The 23,661-nt window shown below is 38.2% G+C and overlaps 1 protein-coding gene across 2 annotated transcripts in view; it reads right to left on the reverse strand.

Annotated features, from left to right (window-relative positions):
• The window catches only part of pho (phoenix), a 44,661-nt gene extending 21,338 nt beyond the window's left edge, over positions 1-23,323 (reverse strand). The window contains exon 1 of one of the 2 annotated variants that reach the window (XM_084412851.1): positions 22,845-23,323. In XM_084412851.1, coding sequence (XP_084268977.1) covers positions 22,845-23,077 — 233 coding nt within the window. In that variant the 5' untranslated portion in view covers positions 23,078-23,323. The remainder of the gene's footprint in view (positions 1-22,844) is intronic. The other variant, XM_084412852.1, reaches the window with a different exon arrangement.
• Positions 23,324-23,661: the final 338 nt, after the last annotated feature.

Raw genomic sequence — 23,661 nt, forward strand, 5'->3', positions numbered from 1 at the left:
TCCAACACGGAACACACATTTCAAAGTAAAATAACTGGCTGTAGCATTGTTTTTCAGAGAAACAAGTATGTGAACTCAGCATGTTTCCTAAATATCTGCAAACATATTATGGCATTTTTATGCTTTAGTAGTAAGAATAGCTAAATAACCCCAGTGGGTCTATTTCAGGGTTGTCCAAACTCTGTCCTGGAGGGCCACTGTGATCAATTACAATAAACTTGTTAAACACTCCACAGCACCACACAGTGCATTTAATTATAACTCTATGGGAGTTGTAGTGCTTGGGATTTATCCATACACTGTAAATAGATTCACTGCATTAACAGCCAGCAAAGCAATGCAATAAAATTCGAATAGTATTTTTATTTTCCAATAATTACAGATCGAATATTGGTGGCATGGCAACCCTGGCACAGACAGAGTGCAGGGAGGTGCTTTACCCAGAGAAGTGCAGAAGTGTACAGGCCCGAAAAAAACCAGAAAACTCTCAGAGACAACCCTGATCTTGTACGCTGACTTCATTCAACTCAATGGGAGAAGAATCAAGAACAACCTTATCTTCTACACCATTTTGATAACTGCATGGAAATCAGCCATCTGTGAGGAATACAAGCACATTTTTAAAGGAGGAATCGGTCGAGTTGGAAGACTAACTATATGCAAAGATAAAATGCTGGACACAGACAACACAATTCTCACCATAACTTACTATACTAAAGGCACTTTCCTTCTGCAAGGCAATAAGGCAAGCCTGGACTCATTCAAGGAGATTTTCCCCCTGCTGAAGGCCAGAGTAGAGGAGGAGAGAGACGAGCCTCATGCAAACGGCACAGACTCTGAGAAGGAAGGCCCAGTGATTCTTTCACCTTCACCATCGGACCGTTGACAGAGACAGTTTAGCTTTGCTGGAAATGGACTTCACTGAATTCAGAGAACACACTACAGACTACACGAACACAGACAGTGAGCCTACCACAAACACAGACAGCTGCAGAAACACAACCCTCCACTGCCCACCCTCCAGAACCTGATCCAGATGTTCTCCTCCTCATGGACTCAATGGAAAGTTCTTGGACCCACACTGGGACCAATGACCCTCACTCGCTGCGCAACAATACTGCTGATGCTGTGAGAAAAATGGCAGAAATCACCAGCAAAACGTTCCCAGAATCCCAGGTTTTTATCTCCACACTTCTCTCACGACATGACATCACCCACAACATCACACTGAAATTTCCCATGGATGTTCTACACTTCCAAACGTGCACCTGGTCCACCACCACATCGGCCTCCAACACCTGTACGATGGACTCCACCTGCACAGAGATGCAGTGCACATTTTTGCAAGGACCCTTAAAGATGCAGCCCTGGGCCGCACCCCATCGTCACTGAGACATCTGCTACCGACTTCAGAACACTACAGGCCCATTCACCCCTTCATGCCCAGACACAACCCCCCCGACCCCAGCGAGGAATCACCCCTACATACCCAGACACAACCCCCCCCCAACCCCTGTGAGGAGAGACATCAGCTGGACAAACATCTCACATCATCCACACCCACCTATGGCTCACTACACACCTGTAAACCTGCAGTCACCAACTCCACGTCCACCTGCTGGCCATCAAGTCCCCATTAGCAAGAAGAAATCAGGGGTCTTCAGGGTCTTAATTCTTTAACATTTGGTTCTAAAAGCACAGACCCAGAATTTCTAATACATATCGAAGATGTTGATTTTATAATCCTCACTGAAACCTGATGTCGAAATGATGTGCTTACCTACTGTTCCTCAGGCTACTATGAAGTAATTGTGCCCAAAATAAGTACAGTCCATTGTGGACAAGACTCTGGAGGAATTCTGGTGTGGTACTCCCTGTTCCAAAACACATCTCTGATCTGGCCAAACACATTTATACTATTACAGTTGGAAAATGTCATTGCTGGTTAAAACTAAACCAAATTGGCATTTCAACTACAGACACATATCTCTGTGCCATCTACATACCCCCAGCGGAGTCCCCTTACCATGACGAGCAATATCTCAACAACATCCACATAGAATTCAGCCATTTCCAGGCCCAGGGAAACGTGCTGCTGTGTGGAGACTTTAATGCAAGAACTGGATCTGAACCTGATGACATAGATCCAAAGGGAAATGAATGTCTTTGGCCAAAACCCCCCGAGTCTCACAAGAAAACTTCCACTGAGAAACAACCATGACCAAACAGTGAATAAAAAACGGTAGAGAGTTGGTGCAGCTCTGCCGAGCCTCAGGCCTGTACATACTGAATGGCAGGATCAGAGGGGACTCTTTAGCGAGGTTCACATGTTGTTTAGGTCTTGGAGCTAGTGTACTTGACTATGCCATCACTGACATGGACCCACCCTCCAATGTATTCACTGTCAAACAGCAAACTCCGCTTTTTGACCATAACCAAACTAACATCTATATCAAAACACATCATACTCCAGAACAAAACAGACTGCAGTGCAAACCTGCCAAATGTATCAGGTCCAGCAGAGATACAGATGGGCTCCAGACAGCGCAGACAAATTTGTCCAAGCCCTCAGTTCTGAAGAACTAAAAAAATCTAATAAATACATGTATTAATAAGAAATTAATAAAAACAACTAAAGATGGTGTTAATTCGGCTACAAATTAAATCAATTACATATTTACATACTAAAACATACTAAAAATACTCCAAAATAGGGCTGGGCGATATGGAGCAAAAAATATATCTCTATATATTTTGCTATATCTCGATATACGATATATATCTCGATATCTTTACAGGAAAAATAACCCCCCAAAAACTACTACAAAAACAAATATGCCAAATACCACAAAGTCTTTTTTATTGGAGTGCAAAGAAGTAGGCAGTTCATGTAGGAACAAAGTGCTTCTGTGACATTTTTAAATACTTTTTTTTTTTTTCTTTTTTTTTTTTTAAGATCTGTGGACACTGGATAGTTCATTCATGGCACAATGTTTCTCCTGGTTTCCACGTCAGCGCTGTTGGATCCGTTAATAACGGAGAAATGTGAATGCTTCTCACTAGATCTCGCAGCGATGTTATTTCTTTTGTGGCGAATTCAAATGCTTTCTTTACTGGATCTCTTATTAGCGCTGTGTAGTAACAGTGTCGCATGATCACGACCGGCTCGCGCTGCACTGGTCCAAACTGATGAACCACACAATAACGAGCAGTTTCGTTCCGCTTGCATTACGTTTGCCATTTGATGTTGGGCAATGTTGTGGTCACGCCGGCGTCTCTGTATGAGCGCCCTTGCCACACACACGCAACGCCAATTTTGGTCGGCAGGAAAAATGCGTACCGAAAACCTCGTACCGAACGGTTCAATACGAATACATGTATCGTTACACCCCTAATCTCCATATAATGGAGCCAGTTGTCCTTTTTTTGAGACGAGTTCTGTAGCCTCCGGTCTGGTTGCGGGCGCCGCCATGTTGAATGAGACAACACGCGAGGGGAGGGGGAACAAAAGCAAGGAGGCGGGGGCGAGCACACAGCACAGAGAAAGCAAACAATCAAAGTGGCGAAATCAGAATTAAATAAACAATATATCGATATATATATGATATGTCAAAATCCATATCGTGTTTAAAAAATATCTCGATATATTTTAAATATCGAGATATCGCCCACCCCTACTCCAAAAGATGAAAAATGGTTTGACTCAGACTGCAAAACATTAAGAAAACAACTTCTAAAACAAAACAAACAAAATCTAAAACAAAAAGAACTGAATACTTTTCAAAACTAAAAATATAAATATAAGACAATTTTTACAATTTTAAGACAAAGCAACACCATCTGACTAAAAGTATACAAGAATTAGAACATTCAATAAATCAGAATCAGTTCTGAGATATGTGGAATAATCTGAGCACAACAAAAACACAAGACCTACCAATACAAGATGGAGAAATTTGGACAAATCATTTTGAAAACATATATAAAGAAATCCCATCAAAACAATTCAATGACAATTATAATTTGATAAAAGTAAATCTACAAACTTATTGAGAGACCATTATAAATAATCAAAATCCGGGGGAGGTCACCTGATGCGAAGCAGGTAGGAGCGCCTGAACAGGGCTGCCCAAATTGATGACATTTTGTGAAATATAAAGACAGCTAACTGCGACTAAACATATGAACCAAAGAGGGTAATGTCTCTGCCGGACATCTGGGCGAAGGAGAAGCCGGAAAAATCTTGAGTTTTGCGCCAGAAATAAAAAAAATCTCAGCCGGCTGTTGGGACCGAGGCCTCGGGTAGGAAAAAGATGGCTGACGACAGCGACGACAAGCTGGAAAGTTTAGTTGCTAAGATAAGTGACAGTCTGTATGATAAGCTCAGCGCCAGTATGGATACGAAACTTGACAAGATTGTCCAATCTGTCAACACGGCATGCGAGCAAATAACAAATCTGGAGAAAAAATGGACAATGCTGAACAAAGAATCTCCGACACGGAAGATAACAACGCTGAGTTATTAGCAAGATTGGAGAACGCTGAGACCCGCCTGGAAGACGCCATTAGTCGGCTGGAGGATCAGGAGCACCGATCGCGTCGTAATAATGTCAAAATTATTAATTTAAAAGAGAAAACTGAAGGGACCAACCCTAAAGATTTCTTTGAGACATGGCTACCTGAAGTCCTGAACATGAAGGTGAAGAACGATAGGATCAAAGTGGACAGATGCCACCGCACCCCAGCTCAGCCTCGCACCGGCTCCACTAGACCGAGAGTGGTTTACCTACGCCTCCACAACTTCGGACAAACAGCTGATCATGCAGAGTGCTCGGAACATGGGAGAAATAGTTGTCGCCGGGAGCCGTATTCACTTCTTTGAAGATTTCTCACCAGCGCTGGAGAAGAAGCGCCGTGACTTTACGGAGGTGAAGAAGACTTTCCGCGCACTTGGGATTCCTTACAGGATGATTTACCCAGCGGTGCTACGAGTCAACGCCGAGGACAAGGTCCATCTTTTCAAAACTCCAGCAGAGGCGCAGATGTATGCAGACGGCGTGAGCAGAGTTACTTAATGGACAGTAATGTACATTTTTCAATGCAGTCAAGGTAAAGTTTTGTTCTTCCATAATATGGGCAAATGCATATGGTTAATAGTTTTTGGTTTGACAAATGCAGCTCTACGCCATTGTTATAAATGTTGTGATATTAGTCAGCAGTTATTATTGCATTCAACAACATAAAAAAAAAAATAAATAAATAAAAAGCAGGACTGTTTGGGGAAGCCCTGTCTCATCCTAGTTTGGTTTAAAGACATCCTTAGTTGGGAAGTGTTGTAGAGCCAATGGGTCACATGCGCCTTATCAGGGAGGCTTGGTTACAGCAGAGATGTTTCCTTTTTTGTGTTAATAGTTCAGGGTTTTCCAGTTTGTTTTGTTTGTGTGTTTTTTTGCAGAGTTTGCAGAGAACTTGCAGAGTTTAAATGCGGTCTTACACTGTTGGGGGGATTTTAATTGTGCATTGGACAAGTTATTGGATAGATCACCAACATCTAGCAACATTCAGCATAATTCTGGGGGTCCTCTTGTGAAAATGTTGGAAGAAATTAATATGATGGATGTTTGGTGAACCCTGCACCCCTCAGTGAAAGACTTTACATTTTATTCTAATCCGCATAACTCTTATTCCCGAATCGACTTTTTTTTTTACCACCAGAGTCATTAGGACAAGTAAACACGTGTAATATAGGATCTATCTATTTAAGTGACCATGCTCCGGTCTATTTAGATTTTAACATATGCGATACAACAACCAAAGCAACAAAATGGCGGTTTCCATCCTATATTCTAAATAAGGAATTTAAGAAAAAGATGGAGGAGGAGCTTGATTTGTATTTTGATAAAAATGACAATGAGGACACAAATCCTGAGTTTTTGTGGGAAGCTGCCAAGGCATATATTCGGGGATTCACGATCTCATATATGTCGCACAAAAAAAAAAGAGCTAATGAGGAAACAGACCCAACTGGAAAAGGATTTAAAGGCAGCAGAGACAGCTCACAAATCTAATGCTACAAGAGCTAATTTTATTAAGGTGCAATCAGTAAGAGCAGCTCTCAATTCAGTTCTTAATGAAAAAGCCTCCAGGTCATTGTTTTATCAAAAACAACGGTTATATGAATATGGCAACAAACCCATTAAGTATTTGGCTCGTTTGCTTAGCCACAGGGAAACTAACAATACCATAGGGTCAATTAGAGATTCTAAAGGGATAAGACATTTTGATAGAAACCGTATTAGTTCTGTTTTTGTCTCCTTTTATGAGTCTCTATATAAGTCTGAAAATATTAGTACCAAGGAAGATCTTGAAAAGTACTTCTCACAGATTAAATTACCCACATTAACAGAAGAACAACAGGAGATCCTAGGCAGGCCCATAGATGAAAAGGAAATTTTGAAAGCACTGTCCTTGATGAACAATGGAAAAGCCCCCGGCCCTGATGGGCTCCCTGTAGAATGGTTTAAAGCATTTAAAGAAAAGATTGTTTCCTATTTATTAAGAACATTTAACTATAGTTTTACCACAACTCAACATTTACCAGAAACAATGACACATGCAAATATCTGTCTTATCTTAAAAAAGGATAAGGATCCAGAGGACCCAGCATCCTATAGACCAATCTCACTAATTAATGTTGATGCCAAAATACTGGCAAAAATGTTAAGCCTAAGACTAGAATCTTTGATAAGATTATTAATCAAACGCGATCAATCAGGGTTTATAAAAGGGAGGAACTCGTTTCATAACATACGCAGACTCCTAAACATCATACAATGTGCTAGCAATAAAAACATCAAGGTAGGGCTGCACAATTAATCGAATTTCTAATCGCGATTACGATTACGGATGCCACGATTACGTAATCGTTCAAAGCCGCGATTAAAAAAAAAAAAAAAAAAAAAAAAAGCTTACAATATTCTGCGTGGTGTGTTTAGAACATGTTACGTTGTGAGAGGCGAATACGACTACTTCAGAGAACCCAGCACAATAGGAACTACCAGAGACGTAAGTGTACACTGAAATAAAAAGTCTCTCACCTCAGAAAAACGGACTTTCCTGTCCTCTCAGCCGCTACTGCAGTAGCGCGCACTCTTCAATTGCACGCGCAAATGCGGCGGAGCGCGCTGTATATCGCTTAACGATATAAAGCGCAAAATAAACAAGCATGCAGCGTCGTTACGTTTTAAATAAAAAAACAAACAAAAAAAACGCGTTGTCCAGATTCAGTATCTGCGGTCAGATGAGATGGTGTCAGGCTATATGTCAGTGTCATTATTCTATCTTTATTTTCATAACTTATGAAAAAAAATCTCTCACCTCAGAAAAACAAAATTTCATGTCCTGTCATCGTTATACTGTGCTCGTAGCCTGCACTCTTTATTTGCACGTGCAAATGCGCCGGTGCGCGCTGTATCACTTCACTAAAGCGCAAAAGAAATACGAGCATGCAACGTCGTAAATTAGTAAGTAACAAAATAAAGGTAAAATACCAATGAATCAGGTTATTGGTACGTCATGTGTTTTGCATGCAGGTATGATGTTCATTCTATTTATCAGGAGCAGCTTCCATGTTTCTTTAACAGTTCTTGTAAGTATTGTGTATCACCATGGTAGCCTAACTGTTGTTTCCATATAACCCAAAAATGCCACTTATTGGTTATTTCTATATTTTTATATGACTGTGGTGGCTCATACCAAGATTGTATTAACAAAAACTAGTTTGGGACTGCTATTTAATAGCTTAACCTCGTAGGCCTATACTGTTTATTTATCAGTATTAGTCATATTCTTATATTTTATTATGTTAAGTAAAGGGGGACAGTACTTGTGTGTGTCAACAATTTTTGTGTAAACAAATGTATTATAATAGGCCTATATAATTCCTAAAGAGGTGGGTCGCAGCTTGAGCATGGGGAAATGTGGGTCCCATGGTCAAACTATTCAAAACATCATTCAATGTGAATTGTAATAATCGTAATTAATAATCGCAATTACAATTTCAAGGGAATAATCGACAATTATGATTTTTGTCATAATCGTGCAGCCCTACATCAAGGGCTTGATAGTGTCCTTGGACTCATTAAAAGCATTTGACAGAGTCGAATGGACATATTTATTTTATGCGATGGATAGATTCCAACTGGGCGATAAATTTAAAGATTGGGTAAAAGACCATAGACTCCCATTTGCGGAATAATAATAATAATAATAATAATAATAATAATAATATAGCTGCAAGCAGCAATACGGGGCCAAGCCCTGCAAGGCACAGCAAGCAGACAAAATACAGCAATCTACAAGTACTGTAAGCACAGCAGCGCAGCAAGCATTTAAGCAACAACAGCAGTGCAGAGCCGCAAGAACAAAAACAGCAGAAATTAAATATAAACGTAGCAAAGCGAGCATTTAAGCATCAACAGCAGTGCAGAGCCGGAAGGAATTTAAATGACAACTTTATACACAACGTTAAAGTCATCCCACATGGGACTCGAACCTACGACCAGAATGGTTCAGGATTCTAGATACATGGTTTAGCAGATTGCGCCACTCAGAGGACGTACAATCACTAACTGCAGAGGAGAGCTTCAGTGTAAGAATGAGCACACAAAAGCAAGTTGACCAGATTAGCATGCTAAGCTATCTTAATGCTAATGTAGCTTATGATGTGGTATATCCAATCCTGGCAAAATAGATATCCTCGGATTCGACATGACGCAAGGAATCGATAGACACCAATTTTATGATTTTGTGACAAACTGTTCACAAGTTACAGCCTCTGAACCAATTTTGGGTCGACCTCATTAAGTTTGCGACATCATAACTTTTTTTTTTTCCAGTATAGCAAAAAAATCGGGGACAGTACTTTTATGCGGCTCAGTCCGAAGATGATTTGAGCATATGTTTGAACAAAATTAGACCAATTTTGAAGGAGGAGTAGTGAAAAATAACATATGAGATATCGTTGAAATCGGCATAAGCCAAGGAATATATTGACATAAAGAAATCAAATTTCAAGCAATGTTAGCAAAAGTTATAAGCGTTTTTTCAAAAAACAATGATATCTATGGAACACTAGGTGGCGCTGTGATCAAACTTCTCAGGTACCTTCGGGCCATGCTAATGACGATCCATACCAAATTTGGTGAAGAAATTTCAAATAGTTTAAAAGATATTGCAAATTATGACAAAATTTAAAATGGCGGACACGCGGTACATCCCATCATGGCAAAATCGATATCCACGGATTCATCATGACCCAAGGAATCGATAGACACCAAGTTTATAATTTTCTGACAAACCGTTCACAAGTGATTAGCCAAAATATGCATTTTCCATATCTCATGACCCGTAGGTGGCGCTGTTCCCAACTTTGGCATGGAACCTCAGATCATGCTTCCGATGAAGTGTACCAATTTTCGTTTCGATTGATCAAAGTTTGGTTGAGCTATAGCTTTTGAACCAATTTTGGGTCAACCTCGTTAAGTTTGCGACATCATAACTTTTTTTTTTTCCAATATAGCAAAAAAAAAAATCGGGGACAGTACTTTTATGCGGCTCAGTCCGAAGATCATTTGAGCACATGTTTGGACAAAATTAGACCAATTTTGAAGGAGGAGTAGCAAAAAAACTGCATACTGTACTTTTCAAAATGGCCACTACTGCAATGGGCGGAGTCTTAATGTAAGATATTGGTTCTGATCAGCATGATGAGATGAATCAGGTGTACTAAGTTTCATTTTTCTAGATCAAAGGGTTCAAAAGTTATAACCATATCAATGTTGAATTTTTTAACTGCTGGTGGCGCTATAGAGTTGGTCCTAGAGACTCAAAAATTGCTACAATTACTTTTCATTACCATCACTACAAGTGTGCCAAATTTCATCATTTTCCTATGTACGGTTCATAGGGCTGGCATAGACTTCAAGAGGAGGAAGAAGAATAATAATAAATATAGCTGCAAGCAGCAATACGGGGACAAGCCGCTGTAGCACAGTAGGGCTGTAGCGCAATGCGGAGCCAGAAGAGCAAAAACAGCAGAAATAGAACATGAAGAACTGATGGGTTCAGAAGTACAGATGAAATCAAAATGAACAGAAGTTCTGATTAGAACGAACACAGAATGTAGAAAAAAACACACACTTATTTCTAATCCCAGTGTAAGAAACATTAGTACACTTATTTCTAATCCCAGTGTAAGAAACATTAGTACAGCTCTTACCCAGATAATAAAGGAGCTCAAATTTATACAATTTATACACAATTTCAAAGTCGCCCCACACTGGTCTCGAACCCACGACCAGAATGGTTCGGGATTCATGACGCATGGTTGACCAGATTGCGCCACCCAGAGGACATGTTTTACAAAGCTGCAGAGGAGAGGTTTCAGTGTAAGAATAAGCAGACAAAATACATGTTAACGAGATTAGCATGTTAAGCTAGCTTAATGCTAATGTAGCTTATGGTTATCCTGATAGCTGAAGAGCCACATTAGAAAGAATGGCATCTGGTTAGCATGCTAACCAATTATTATGCTAAGTTAACTAGCATAAGGCAAAAAATGCAGGCTAGGTCAACTTTGAAGATGAATATCTCGAGAACGGTAGCGAAAATCAAAAATCTGTTCAGTCATTTCTGTGCGGCTCGGTCCAAAGATCATCTGATACAATTTCGGACAAAATTGAGCAAAATTTGAAGGAGGAGTAGCGAAAAAACTGTTTTTCATTTGCTCCAATATGGTGGACAGTCACATTGTTGGAAAATGACAAATGAGATGTCGTCGGAATCGGCATAAGCCAAGGAACAATGATATAAAGAAATAAAAATTTGAACAATGTTTTCAAGAGTTATAAGCGTTTTTGCAAAATACCTTATATCTCTGGAACATTAGGTGGCGCTGTGCTCAATCTTCTCATGTACCTTCAGGACATTGTGTCGATGATCCATACTAAATTTTGTGAAGATATGTCAAATAGTTTAAAAGTTATTGCAAATTATGACAAAATTCAAAATGGCGGATACGTGGTACATCCCATCCTGGCAAAATTGGTATCCACGGATTCGGCATGACCCAAGGAATCCATAAGTACCACATTTATGATTTTCTGACAAACTGTTCAAAAGTTATTGACCAAAATTTTTCGTATCTCATGACCCGTAGGTGGCGCTGTTCCCAACTTTGGCATGGAACCTCAGATCATGCTTCCGATGAAGTGTACCAATTTTCGTTTCGATTGATCAAGATTTGGCCGAGATACAGCCTCTGAACCAATTTTGGGTCGACCTCGTTAAGTTTACGACACCATAACTTTTGAACAAAGATGAATAAAAAAAATCTGTTCAGTCATTTCTGTGCGGCTCAGTACAAAGATCATTTGAGCAAATTTTGGACAAAATTGGACAAATTTTCAAGGAGGAGTAGCAAAAAAACGGAATACTGTACTTTTCAAAATGGCTACTACTGTAATGGGCGGAGTCTTAATGGACTATATTGGTCTTGATCACCATGATGAGAGGAATCAAGTGTACTAAGTTTCATTTTTCTAGATCAAATGGTTCAAAATTTATAACCCTTTGAATGTTGAATTTTTGAACTGGTGGTGGCGCTATAGAGTTGGTCCTAGAGACTCAAAAATTGCTACTTTTACTATTCATGGCCATCACTACTAGTGTGCCAAATTTCATCATTTTCCTACTTACGGTTCATAGGGCTGCCATAGACTTCCATTGGCGGAGGAAGAGGAAGAGGAAGAGGAAGAGGAAGAGGAAGAGGAAGAGGAAGAGGAAGAGGAAGACTAACGGATACAATAGGTGCCTAGCCCCTTGGGCTTGGAATAAGAATAAGAATAAGAATAAGAATAAGAATAAGAATAAGAATAAGAATAAGAATAAGAATAAGAATAAGAATAAGAATAAGAAGAAGAAGAAGAAGAAGAAGAAGAAGAAAACTAACAGATACAATAGGTGCCTTGCCCCTTCGGGGCTTGGCCCCTAATTACACACACTCCACTTTACACCTTTGTTAAGAGGCAAGCTGGGCCTTAGTTCGCCATACTGCTGTAAATGCAATATTGAAATAGGGACATATGCACGTTTTGGAAGTGTGTTAAAATCCAAAAATATTGGGCCGATGTTAAAAATGAAGTGAGCACGCTATTGGGATATAATTTAGAACTTTCACCGTTTCATTGTGTTCTTGCTGCTAAAGTGGACAATGCAAGGGACAAGCATAACGCAAAACTGACAGAAATTCTTCTTCATGTAGCAAGAAAGACTATTTTGAAATTTTGGATTTCCAGTGACTGTCCTACAATTGATGACTGGTACACCGAGGTCTTGAGGATACTCTCTCTGGAGAGACTTACATATTTTCTACATAACAATGACGGATTTCTGGACATTTGGCGACCGGTTCTTCATATAACTAACCTTGCATGACCACATAATTGCTAACAATGTACCTGTGATTGTGTGGATCGTTCTGAAAATGGAACTTCAACACTTCAATGGATCTAGTGGTGATGACACTTGTATGTGAGACATGATTTATTAAAAAAAAAAAAATTCTTTTGCATCGCTGTTGATTACTTGTATTATTTTATTTGTTTGTTTTTTGTTAATGTAAAAAAAAGGGGGGGTTAAAACGTATTCTACTTGAATGTAATATGCTCTATGATCCCAAATAAAAAGAAATTAATTTTTTTTTTTTTAAATAATCAAAATCCACTTGACTTCCCAATTACACATGAAGAATTGACAAAACCTCAAAAGCCAAAAAGGTAAGAAATCTTGTTGTCCTGACAGCATTCTAGTTGAAATGCTGAAACAGCACACCTGAGCTGCAGGTGGCTGTGCTCAAAATATTCAACATTGTACTTAGTTCAGGCTGTTTGCTGACATCTGGAGCCAAGGACTTATTACCCCAATTCATAAAAGTGGAAATAAATTGGACCCTAATAATTTCAGAGGCATTAGTGTGAGCAGTAATCTGGGGAATTGTAAGCTTCCTTAACGAACAATGTCCTGAGCTCGAGTCAGATTGGCTTCGTTCCAAATCACAGGACTACTGACCCACATTTACACCCTACACACCCCTAATCAATAAACACGTAAAACAGACCAAAAATGGAAAAATATTTGCATGCTTTGTCGATTTCAAAAAAGCATTTGATTCTATTTGGCACAACGGATTATATTACAAACTTTTACAAAGTGGTGTAGGGGGTAAAGTTTATGACATTATAAAATCAATGTATTCGAACAACAAATGAGCAATACTAATTGGCAACAAACATACAGAATTCTTCACCCAGAAAAGAGGAGTGCAGCAGGGCTGTAGCCTGTTTCCAGTGCTGTTCAACATCTACATTAATGAACTAGCGGTGCAGTTGGAACAGTCTACAGGCCCTGGACTCACTCTACAGGACAGAAGCATCAAGCTCTTGCTGTATGCAGACGACCTGGTGCTGCTGTCACCCACTGCACAGGGACTACAGCAGCACCTGGACCTGCTAGAGAACTGCTGCCAGAACTGGGCCCTGGCAGTCAACCTCACAAAGACCAACATTATGGTCTTTCAGAAAAAGCCCAGATGTCAGGAACACAGATACCAGTCCAGTCTAGGCAGCACTGGCCTAGAGCACATGATGCAGTACACTTACCTCGGCCTGGTCATCACTGCATCGGGGAGTTTCAGTATGGCAGTGAATGCTCTCAAAGAGCTCTATACGACATTAAGAATAAAATCCAATAAACTGAATTACCAATTCCAATCTGGTGTAAAATCTTTGATAGTGTAATTCAACCCACTGCGCTGTATGGAAGTGAGGTTTGGGGCCCACTCAGTGATCTGAGCTACATTAGATGGGACAGACATCCAACAGAAGCCCTATACACAGAATTCTGCAAAGTTACAAAGGAAAACACCCAATAATGCTGTAGGGCAGAATTAGGCCGATTCCCATTGATTGTTAATATGCAAAAAAGATCCCTCAAATTCTGAATGCATCTAAAATCAAGTCCCACAGAATCGCTACATTTTAAAGCACTACAAACCCAAGAACTGAACCCCGAAAAAAGTCCCCTCAGTCAGCTGGTTCTGAGACTTACTAACTTGACTAACTCTACTAACACTAACCAGTCTCAGACCAGCACTGCTTCTCACACAAACATCAAAATAAAGCAAATTATTAAACAGACTAAAAATACATATCTGGATCATTGGGATCAGGAAATTAAAAGTAAATTACAATTCTATCGAACTCTGAAATCAAATTATGAATTGGAAGAATATCTCCAGAGTGTGAGAGAGACAAAGCAGAGACGGATCCTGAGCAAGTACAGGCTGAGTGAACACAGCCTAGCCATCGAGACCGGCAGACACAGACAGAGCTGGTTACCCCGAGAGCAAAGGGTGTGTGTTAACTATAGGACAGGAGAGATCGAGACAGAGACGCACTTCCTCCTTCACTGTCACAAATACAGTTCAATCAGAGACCTCTACTTAAATTCACAATTTAATAAATAATGTTACAGCCATGACTGAAGTAGAACAGATAAAGAAGATCATACTAGGAGAGGGACAGACAGCAGCACTGGCTGCCAGATACGTGTGTGTGCCACAACCTATTGTCTGACCTCAGTGTGTTTCCTTACTGTGGACCACAGTGACCCTCAGTAATATATATGTGTATATATGTGTGTGTGTGTGTGTGTGTGTGTGTGTGTGTGTGTGTGTGTGTGTGTGTGTGTGTGTGTGTGTGTGTGTGTGTGTGTGTGTGTGTGTGTGTGTGTGTGTGTGTGTGAGAGAGAAAACACTCTGGTATCAAATGTTCACACTTTTTAATTTGTTACACTTAATTTGTACAAATAATGTAATTTGTACATTTAAATTTAAGTTATGTTATAATATTTTATTATTTTGATGTCTTTATAATTATTCTATGAATTCCAAGCTTTGGCAATATTGTATTATGTACAGTCGTGCCAATAAAGCAGTTTTTGAAGAGAGAGAGAGGCACGTTTCAGATAGCGCTCAAACACCAAATTGATTCCTCTTTCACGTTTTCTTGCACTTGAACAGACACATACACACAAAATCATAAAAATACCTGTCTCGGCAAGTATTCTCTCGGTTATGTCATAAGTGAACAGTTGAGAAAGAATCGGTATATTCAGTGTGTCAGTATATACGGTCAGTGCATTCGGTCTTAAAGGGGTCATATAATGGTACATGCACTTTTACAAGTTGATTGCACTGAAATGTCTGTTGGCAGTGCCTGTACACAACCATCCTATCATGATAAAAATCCATCCAGTGGTTTTGTTTTAATCTCCTTATATGTTTGACCATCTCTGAAATCAAGCCGTTCGATATTGTGACGTCATAAGATCGTACGCCCCTCCCGCTATTGTGATTGACAGCCGTGTTTCAACACAAGACCCGCCCTGAGCAAGCTGTGACAGCCGTCGTCATAGTAGTCCGCCATTGTTGATATGCTGGAGTAGAATGGCGTCTAAGCGATTGTGGTGTTCTGTTCTTAGATGTAATAAGAAACACAGCAGTCATTTGGATGTTCCTAAATCCGAGCCGTTGAAGAAGCAGTGGCTGAGTTTTGTTTTTGAAGCGATATGCCCAAAGGATTGACGCGGGGATTCCCTCACGGGGATTCCCCACGATCGTCTGTGCTTTCATGTTTGCGCGAATCATTTCACACCAGACAGCTTCACAAACGAGAAAAAACGGATCGGTACCAACGTGTTCCTGCTGAACCTCCAGAAGATGTGAGTGTATTGTTTTATTAACCTTTATATTAGTATTTATATTCATCTTTGCGAAATTTGCAAACCTTGCTGCAGGCTTCACGATGAATGCGTCTAAGGTTTACACTCAGGGTACATTACGGCATGTTTTCTATGTACGACGTTCTCAATATAATTCATAATCCCACGTTTATAACGAATAACACGTGGTTATTGTGTTAGATACGGTCAGAGAATGTCTAATACGGTGTACCCACAGAACAGAGGGGCGGGGTGAGCAAAGCTCATTATCATTTAAAGACACATGCACTGAAACGGCGTGCTGAAAACAGAGCTGTTTTTGACCAGGTAAAATTAGTGTTTTCTTACAATACTAATGAGAATTTTTAATTAAAGTATATTACAAACTTTTAATTTAGACCCTAAAGAATCATATTAGCTTGTACAAAAATGGCATTATATGACCCCTTTAAAGTGAATCCTAATATTCTTGCAGTTGTCTGTCAATGTTAATAAAACAATAAAATACAGCTTTAACAAGATGTCTATATTTAATTTCTACAGTGAATAAATAGTGTTATTTTACATTTAGGCCTAATTATTAGTTTCTGTACCTGACTACTACTGTTAGACTTTGTAACTTTGTTATTTAATATTCATCTCTGCTTGTAATTTGTGCATTTGTTCGTATTTTATCACTGACAATCCACTTGTCTTTAATAATGTTTGAAGTTTATCAGTTAGGCTAGAAGTTTTTGCTGCGGTTCGCTTTCACACTGCCCTTTTTGCAAGTGAACCAAAATTTGTAAACAAAACCACACTTGTGCTAAGGTCATCCATTCATTGGACAGAAATTCTCAAGCAGGGAAAAGCAGAAAGTGCAAGAACAGGCAATTTATGGAGATCTTTATCTTTATATGTCATCAGCTACTAACGCAATATGAAGAAACTTATGAGCATCATATGATACAATGTCATATATACGATGTTGTAATTAGGATTTTGCAAAGGATTTGGAGGATTCAGTTCAGAACTGCAAACAAGAGTAAAAGTGTTTCGATTTAGGTTTGAGTGACTATAATCAACAACCTGTTAACTGTCACTGGCCCACCGGTGGGCCCAAAGCCATTACATATTTAAAACAGTAATATCCTAAACTACTAAACCTAAACTAATCTTGACAAACTATATATCATTTGAAAGCTTACAATCTCTAGTTTTCATATTTGGTGACTGATTTTCAAAATAAATTACAGAGGAGCCGTAATTTATCAATTTGCAACAAGAATATTTTCATATTCATAAGGCGTGTTCAGACCTTTATTTTGAAATAGCAATGAACATTTTTATGTGTTTCTTAGAGGTTGAATTCATATCAAAATCTGCCAAACTTCCCATATTACTTCTGAATAGAATGTCTACTTCATAAATTGTATGAAAATTGTGGAAATAATGGTTCAGATCACTCAAACCACATATGGAAATGGAGGCGCCCTTATATGGGCAGTAATGGTGTCTGGTTGTCACCTAGTGAAAAAGTTTGGTACTGCGCCCAAACAAAATCTTACTGAAAGCTCATTTTTTTGAGATATCAACCTACATTTTGAAACAACTTGTTCAGATTTTTTACTTTGATTTTTTTGCAGTTTTAGAGTCGCCCAGGTTTTAAAAATATATATTTGATATAAAATATGAATAATTAAATTTTTTACATTATACATTTCCATAAACTCAAACTTCTATAACTTTTTTTCTGTTTCACTTTCTTAATTTCACTTCCACAAAAAATCTGCCAAATGTCTTCTTTAAAACAAGACCAATTGTACGTCTATACTCCAAAGCATTCTTTAATTACAACCATTTAAGTTCGAAATGTGCATTTTCATGTCTACTCAAAAAAAGGGGGGTGACAGATTTATGTAAGGTTATCCGTGTTATATTTCATCTGCAACAACAATGTGAACTTTTCTAAAGATCCATTTGGCTATATATGCATGAACATCTTTTTCTCAGAATATCAGAAACAGATCTTTATTTTCTTTTAGTGCAAGGAAATATTTGGTATCAGCAACTTTTTTACCACTATTGGATTATGGAGATCTGCTTTATATGAAATGCCCCGGGCCAGTTCATTATTTTTTTTTAAATGTATACGTTTATCATAGCGCTTTACGTTTCATTACTGGTTATAGTTATCAAGCACATCATTGCACTTTATATGATAAAGATGAATTGCCATCTTTGTATACTCGAAGAACTTTTAATTGGCATTGTTTTATTTAAAAGTCTATTTGTGGTCTAATACCATCTTACTTGTCTCTCTGCGTTTCTAATACAAAGATGACAAGATGATTGACAGATCAGTTTACGCGACAGGATGCGTGTAACTAAGCGACAGAGAGCAACGTTAAAGTCCCAAAGTGTTTCTACTCTTCTACTACACTTCAGATCCGTAATTTGGCCATCAAAAGGGCAAAAGAATTATCTACGGAAAAAAGAATGAGACAGGATAAAATACTCAAGGAAATTATTTCTATCTATGAAAAGAATGAGCAATCACAAGCTGATATCAATATTTTATTTGAATTACAAGCTGAATTGGACAATATCTATCAAAATTTGGCACAGGGAGCTTTTATTCGTTCTAGGCGGAGATGGATGGAATATGTGAAAGGAATACAAAATATTTTCATAATTTAGAAAAAAGAAATGTTAATGCTAACAGTATATAAACTTAAAATTAATGATCAGATCTCTGAAGACCCCCCCCCCCAAAATTTCTAATTTTGTTGAAGATTTTTATTAAAAAAACTATACTCCAAACACAACAGTTGTCAGAGCTCATATTTCCTCTCTTTCATAAAAAGTGTGGTTCAAGGAATTGATGAAACTCAGAAGGACATCTGTGATCAAGACATATCCCTAGAAGAACTAAAAAAGAACATTAGTAAGTTAAAACTAAGATAATAAATCCCCAGGGAATGACGGCCTTACAGGTGAATTTTATTTCACAAGGAAGTATTTCAAGACTACATTTCTGAATTCCTAGTATTAGCTATTAAAGTCCCTGTAAAGTCAAAATGAAGTATGTGTTCTGAGTTTGTCATACCACCGAAAAATGTGTTATTAGCCACCCAGCCCAATTTCAATGATTAAAAAAGCCGCCAAGTAAATAAAATAAGCTATCAAAATCTCGAAAAAATGAGCAGTAGTCTCAGCTCTCAAACGCTGGGGGCGTGTCCGCTGGTTGCGCTGAAACCACGCCCACTCGCGGGAAATATGACTCGCGCACAGCTCGTGCATGTCGGCGCGACGGGAGGATGAAGGCCGAAGCGGACAGCGGGAGATAGTCGGTTCGGCCCCATTCACCAGTAACAGCGGATTATCAGTGAATTCCAGTTGTCTCCAACGAAAGTAAACTATCCTGATCTCTACAGAGGCGGGTGTGGTGGTGATCATCAGCTCTCCATCAAGGTAACGTTAGCTCTTCACAAGATAAATCCACCTCTTCTTGATATGATCATTTTTCGGAAATTTAAATAAGGACACCGATCTGTTTTCTATGTGATTGCATCCAGGGAATACGCATTTACATGACGAAGGCATAGCCAGAGCCGTGGGCATAGTAGCTAGCAAACTGTAGGCTGTCTGATAGTAACTCGCGATTGAGCGATAGGCTTAGTGACTTAGTGACTCATCAAGTAGGGGCCCAATCAAGCTCAGGGGGTCGCAGTGCGTTATCAATCCCCCGTTTTAGCCCCGCCCAAAAAATCCGGCTCACAGCAAGGGTGAAAAACTGTTAAACGGTCTAACTCCACAATTTAGTACTTCACAGTTCTCAGTCTTTGTAACATGTTTTAGCAATACATTTCTAGCACTTATAATGTGTTTAGAAATTTTTTGTAGAATTGCCTTTACAGGGACTTTAAGGAGGCTATAGAAACTTGTAGGCTTCCCCCTACTTTGTGTCAAGGTGTAATCACCTTGTTACCTAAACCTAATAAAGATTCTTTGCTTCTTGACAATTGGAGGCCTATAACCTTAATTAATAATGATGCAAAATTGTTGGCTCATATTTTCGCACAAAAAATATAATTGTTCTTAGATACAATTATAGATGATAGTCAGTCTGGTTTTATGCAAGGACGGCATATTAGTAATAATATTAGATTAATGACGTATTCGATTTTTTTGGTTTTGGTCAATACTTTAAAAGAGCAATACAAACGTTATATAGTGACTGCAATAGTTCAGTTAAACTTCCATGGGGAACTACTGGTAGATTTAGCATCTCCCGGGGCATAAACAAGGAGATCCAGCGGCTCCGTTCCTATTTCTTTTGGTCATGCAAACAATGGCTCTATATATACATAATGACTCTTTTCAAGGCATCAAAATTATGCAAAAAGAAATTAAATGCTGTCAGCTTGCTGATGATACAGCTATTTTTTTAAAAGACATATCACAGGTTAAAAAAAGTTATAGATTGTCTCAATATATTCTCTAAAGCTTCAGGTTGATCTTTAAATGTTAAAAAATTTACTCTTTTTCCACTTAAAGACAATGATATTCTTTTAACCGAATTTGAAGGTATTCCAATTAGGGAGGAAGTTACGCATCTTGGAATCAATATTTGTAAAAATCAATCAGTCAGAGTGCAATCCAATTTCCAACCCCTTATGGTTAAAATGAAAAAGAAATTTGATATGTGGCTCATGGGGGATTTATCACTCAAAGGTAGAGTTCTTTTATCTAAAACTGAGGGGCTGTCCCGTTTAGTCTATCAAGCAAAAGTGTTAGATGTACCAAAATCTTTTACTAAAAATATTTATTCTACTTTAATCAACTTCATATGGAAAAACAAGTTACACTATTTAAATAAAAATATTTAATGTAATTCTTATAATCAAGGAGGTTTGAATGTGCTTGATTTTGGTACTTCTAATACAATTTTCAAGTTGAACTGGATTAAACATTATATTAAGCATAGAGATAAACTATGGTACATAATTCCTAATCTTATTTTTGAAAAAGTTGGTGGTATAGAGTTCCTTTTAAAATGTGACTTTGAGGTTAACAAGCTCCCTATTCAGCTATCCAATTTTCATAGACAGGCTCTTTTATGTTGGCTTCTTATATACAAACATAACTTTTCTTTTCACGTAGTGTTTAAGCATAGCGCGTCTATGTTGCACGTCACCACGTATCACACACATGACCAGCGTCGCCCAATAGTGAGCCTACGTGGTGACGTGCAACACAGACGCGCTACGCTTAAACACTACGTGAAAAGACTCGAGGCCCAGAGAGAGGGAAATGAAAAGTGGAATAAAGTCGTTATTTTTGTTTGTTTTTATGCACAAAAAGTATTCTCGTCGCTTTATAAACTTAAGATTGAGCCACTGGAGTCACTTGGACTATATTAACGATGTCTTTAATACATTTTCTGGGCCAGCAAGTTATAGTGTCTTAGAAGCTTATGGAGGAGTGATCCAGCACTCAGATTTAATCAAAAATATCTTAATTTGTGTTCCGAAGATGAACGAAGGTCTTACGGGGTTGGAACAACATGAGGGTGAGTAATTACTGACAGAATTTTCATTTTTGGGTGAACTAACCATTTAAAGACATTTGGGATTCCAATATCTCCACGAGAATATAGCATTGTTTTTGATGCAATACCAGTAGGCTTTTTGAGACTTTTGGGAGGCAGTAATGAACCTCATAAGCAATCACTGTTTAAAAAACAGGTATTGTTAAATGGTGTTGATATTAAAGACAGTAAATGTAATAATCAATTTTTCAGATGCCTGATTCATTGCCCTGCAACACCTCGAAATAAATACTTTTGGAATGAACATTTTGAAAATTTTAATTGGAGATTGATTTGGACTTATAATAACAAATATTGTATCAATAATAAAGTTTATGAAATATACTTTCATATAAAATAAAATTATACATAACATTTATCCAACAAACCAGTTCCTAAAAAGGTATAAGAATGACCTTTCTGAATCTTGTGTATTTTGTAAAAAGGATACTGAAACTATTTTGCATCTTTTCTTTTAATGTATGCATGTTAGTAAATTTTTTTTGGATTGATGTGGAATATTTAATGTTAAGTGGAATCAAAATTCACATAGAGAAAAGGGATGTTTTTTTTTATTATGACAAAAAAGATATAGACAAGAATCACGTTTTTATGTTAAATCTCATTATATTACTTGGTAAGTTTTATATACACAAATGTAAATGGTCTGAAAGGATTCCTAACATTTACCATTTTAAGGCTGATATGAAGATTTACTTTGAAACACTGCAAGGACTCTCAAACCGCAAAGCAACCAGAACTATGGTAATCTATAAAAAATTTAATTCCTCTTCTTCACTTTAGTTATACATGTATACCTCCTCTCCGATATGTCTTTTTTTTTTTTTTTTTTTTTTAATGTGTAAATTGACTGTTTAGCATCTTTGATATAAATGTTACCTGTAATGTTCTTCGTAGCTTATGATGCTCTGGATTCATTTTGAACATTATATGTGAAATATGTGTAAAAAAAAAAAAAAAACTCTTCTACTACACAGTCAAAAGTATGTACCTTTTCTTCACAAAAGGAGTACGCCTACATCATTTTAGGGTGTAGTATGGGTAATCGAATTGAGACGCAGCAAAAGATATTTTGAAGAATGTTGGTAACCAGACAGTTGACGGTAGCCATTGACTTCATTGGTTCATTGCTACTATGAATACCATCAACTGTCTTTCATAAAGTGACCTATTGCTTTAATGGCTCCGCATAAACTAAATGAAGCAAGGGTGTAGAGTTACATTCAAGCAATTTTAAGGCACGAAGAAATTATTTACACAGGAAAAAAAAGTTTAAATATGTCGTTTTGATGATCAAAGATGAGTTAACGGATCAAAATTATTGACTGCAGGGAGACATTAAAACAAAAGAGGATGAGAAACAACACAGCAGTCTAGTTTCCATGTCCATTCTTACTTTTTTTTTTTTTACCTGTCCGAAGAAGATCTGTGGAATGAAGCATCTCGCCTCCTCTCAAAGGTGTTGGTGAAATGCTCAAAACAAGCATTGATGGAACTTACAACATCAGGCGGGGGAGTTTCGAGGAACAGCTCTGAGCGCGGGTCCAAGTCGATCAGATCACTAACGTGCGCCACAACCGGTACGATCTGCTGCTTGTTCGGCGACTCAATTTGCGTTCTGACGTCTTCGCTTCTTAGAGCCATGGTAATTTAATTTAATACTATATATGACATGAGAATTGTCATGTATTCGTAGACTTGCGTGATATCGATTATGAGGCACGGGCTACAAAAGATTACAAGCCTGAACACAAAAGTACTAATCAAAAAAGAAAATTATGTATCAGACAACGCTTGCTTCTATGCCAAACATATCCACGTGTGTTAATATGGCGGGTGCCATGCAGTTCCGCCCAGGAAATACATCAGCTAAAGTGTTTGGTCATGCGCATGCGCATGCCATCATTTGGGTATATGATCAGCTCTTCTTCTTCTTCTTTTTCGTTTTTATTGGCAGCTCGCTTCTCAGATAGAGCATTACCGCCATCTACTGTGGGCAATGAATCAGAGACTTGTATTTTCCCTCATCCCATACTATTCAGAACCTGGCCTTTCGATGTTGCTGCGTGTTCAGCTCCTCCATCTACAGCCCAGGATCTTCCAGACTAGGGACGAGGGATAATAATAATAATAATAATAATAATACTAAAAAAAAATTCCAATCCCAAAACTAATATTAAACTTCATATTCTATGAATTAACTTAGTCCTTTTTAGAAATATTACTAA

The sequence above is a fragment of the Rutilus rutilus genome (genome assembly GCF_951802725.1).
Source record: "Rutilus rutilus genome assembly, chromosome: 7".
Lineage (NCBI taxonomy): Eukaryota > Metazoa > Chordata > Actinopteri > Cypriniformes > Leuciscidae > Rutilus > Rutilus rutilus.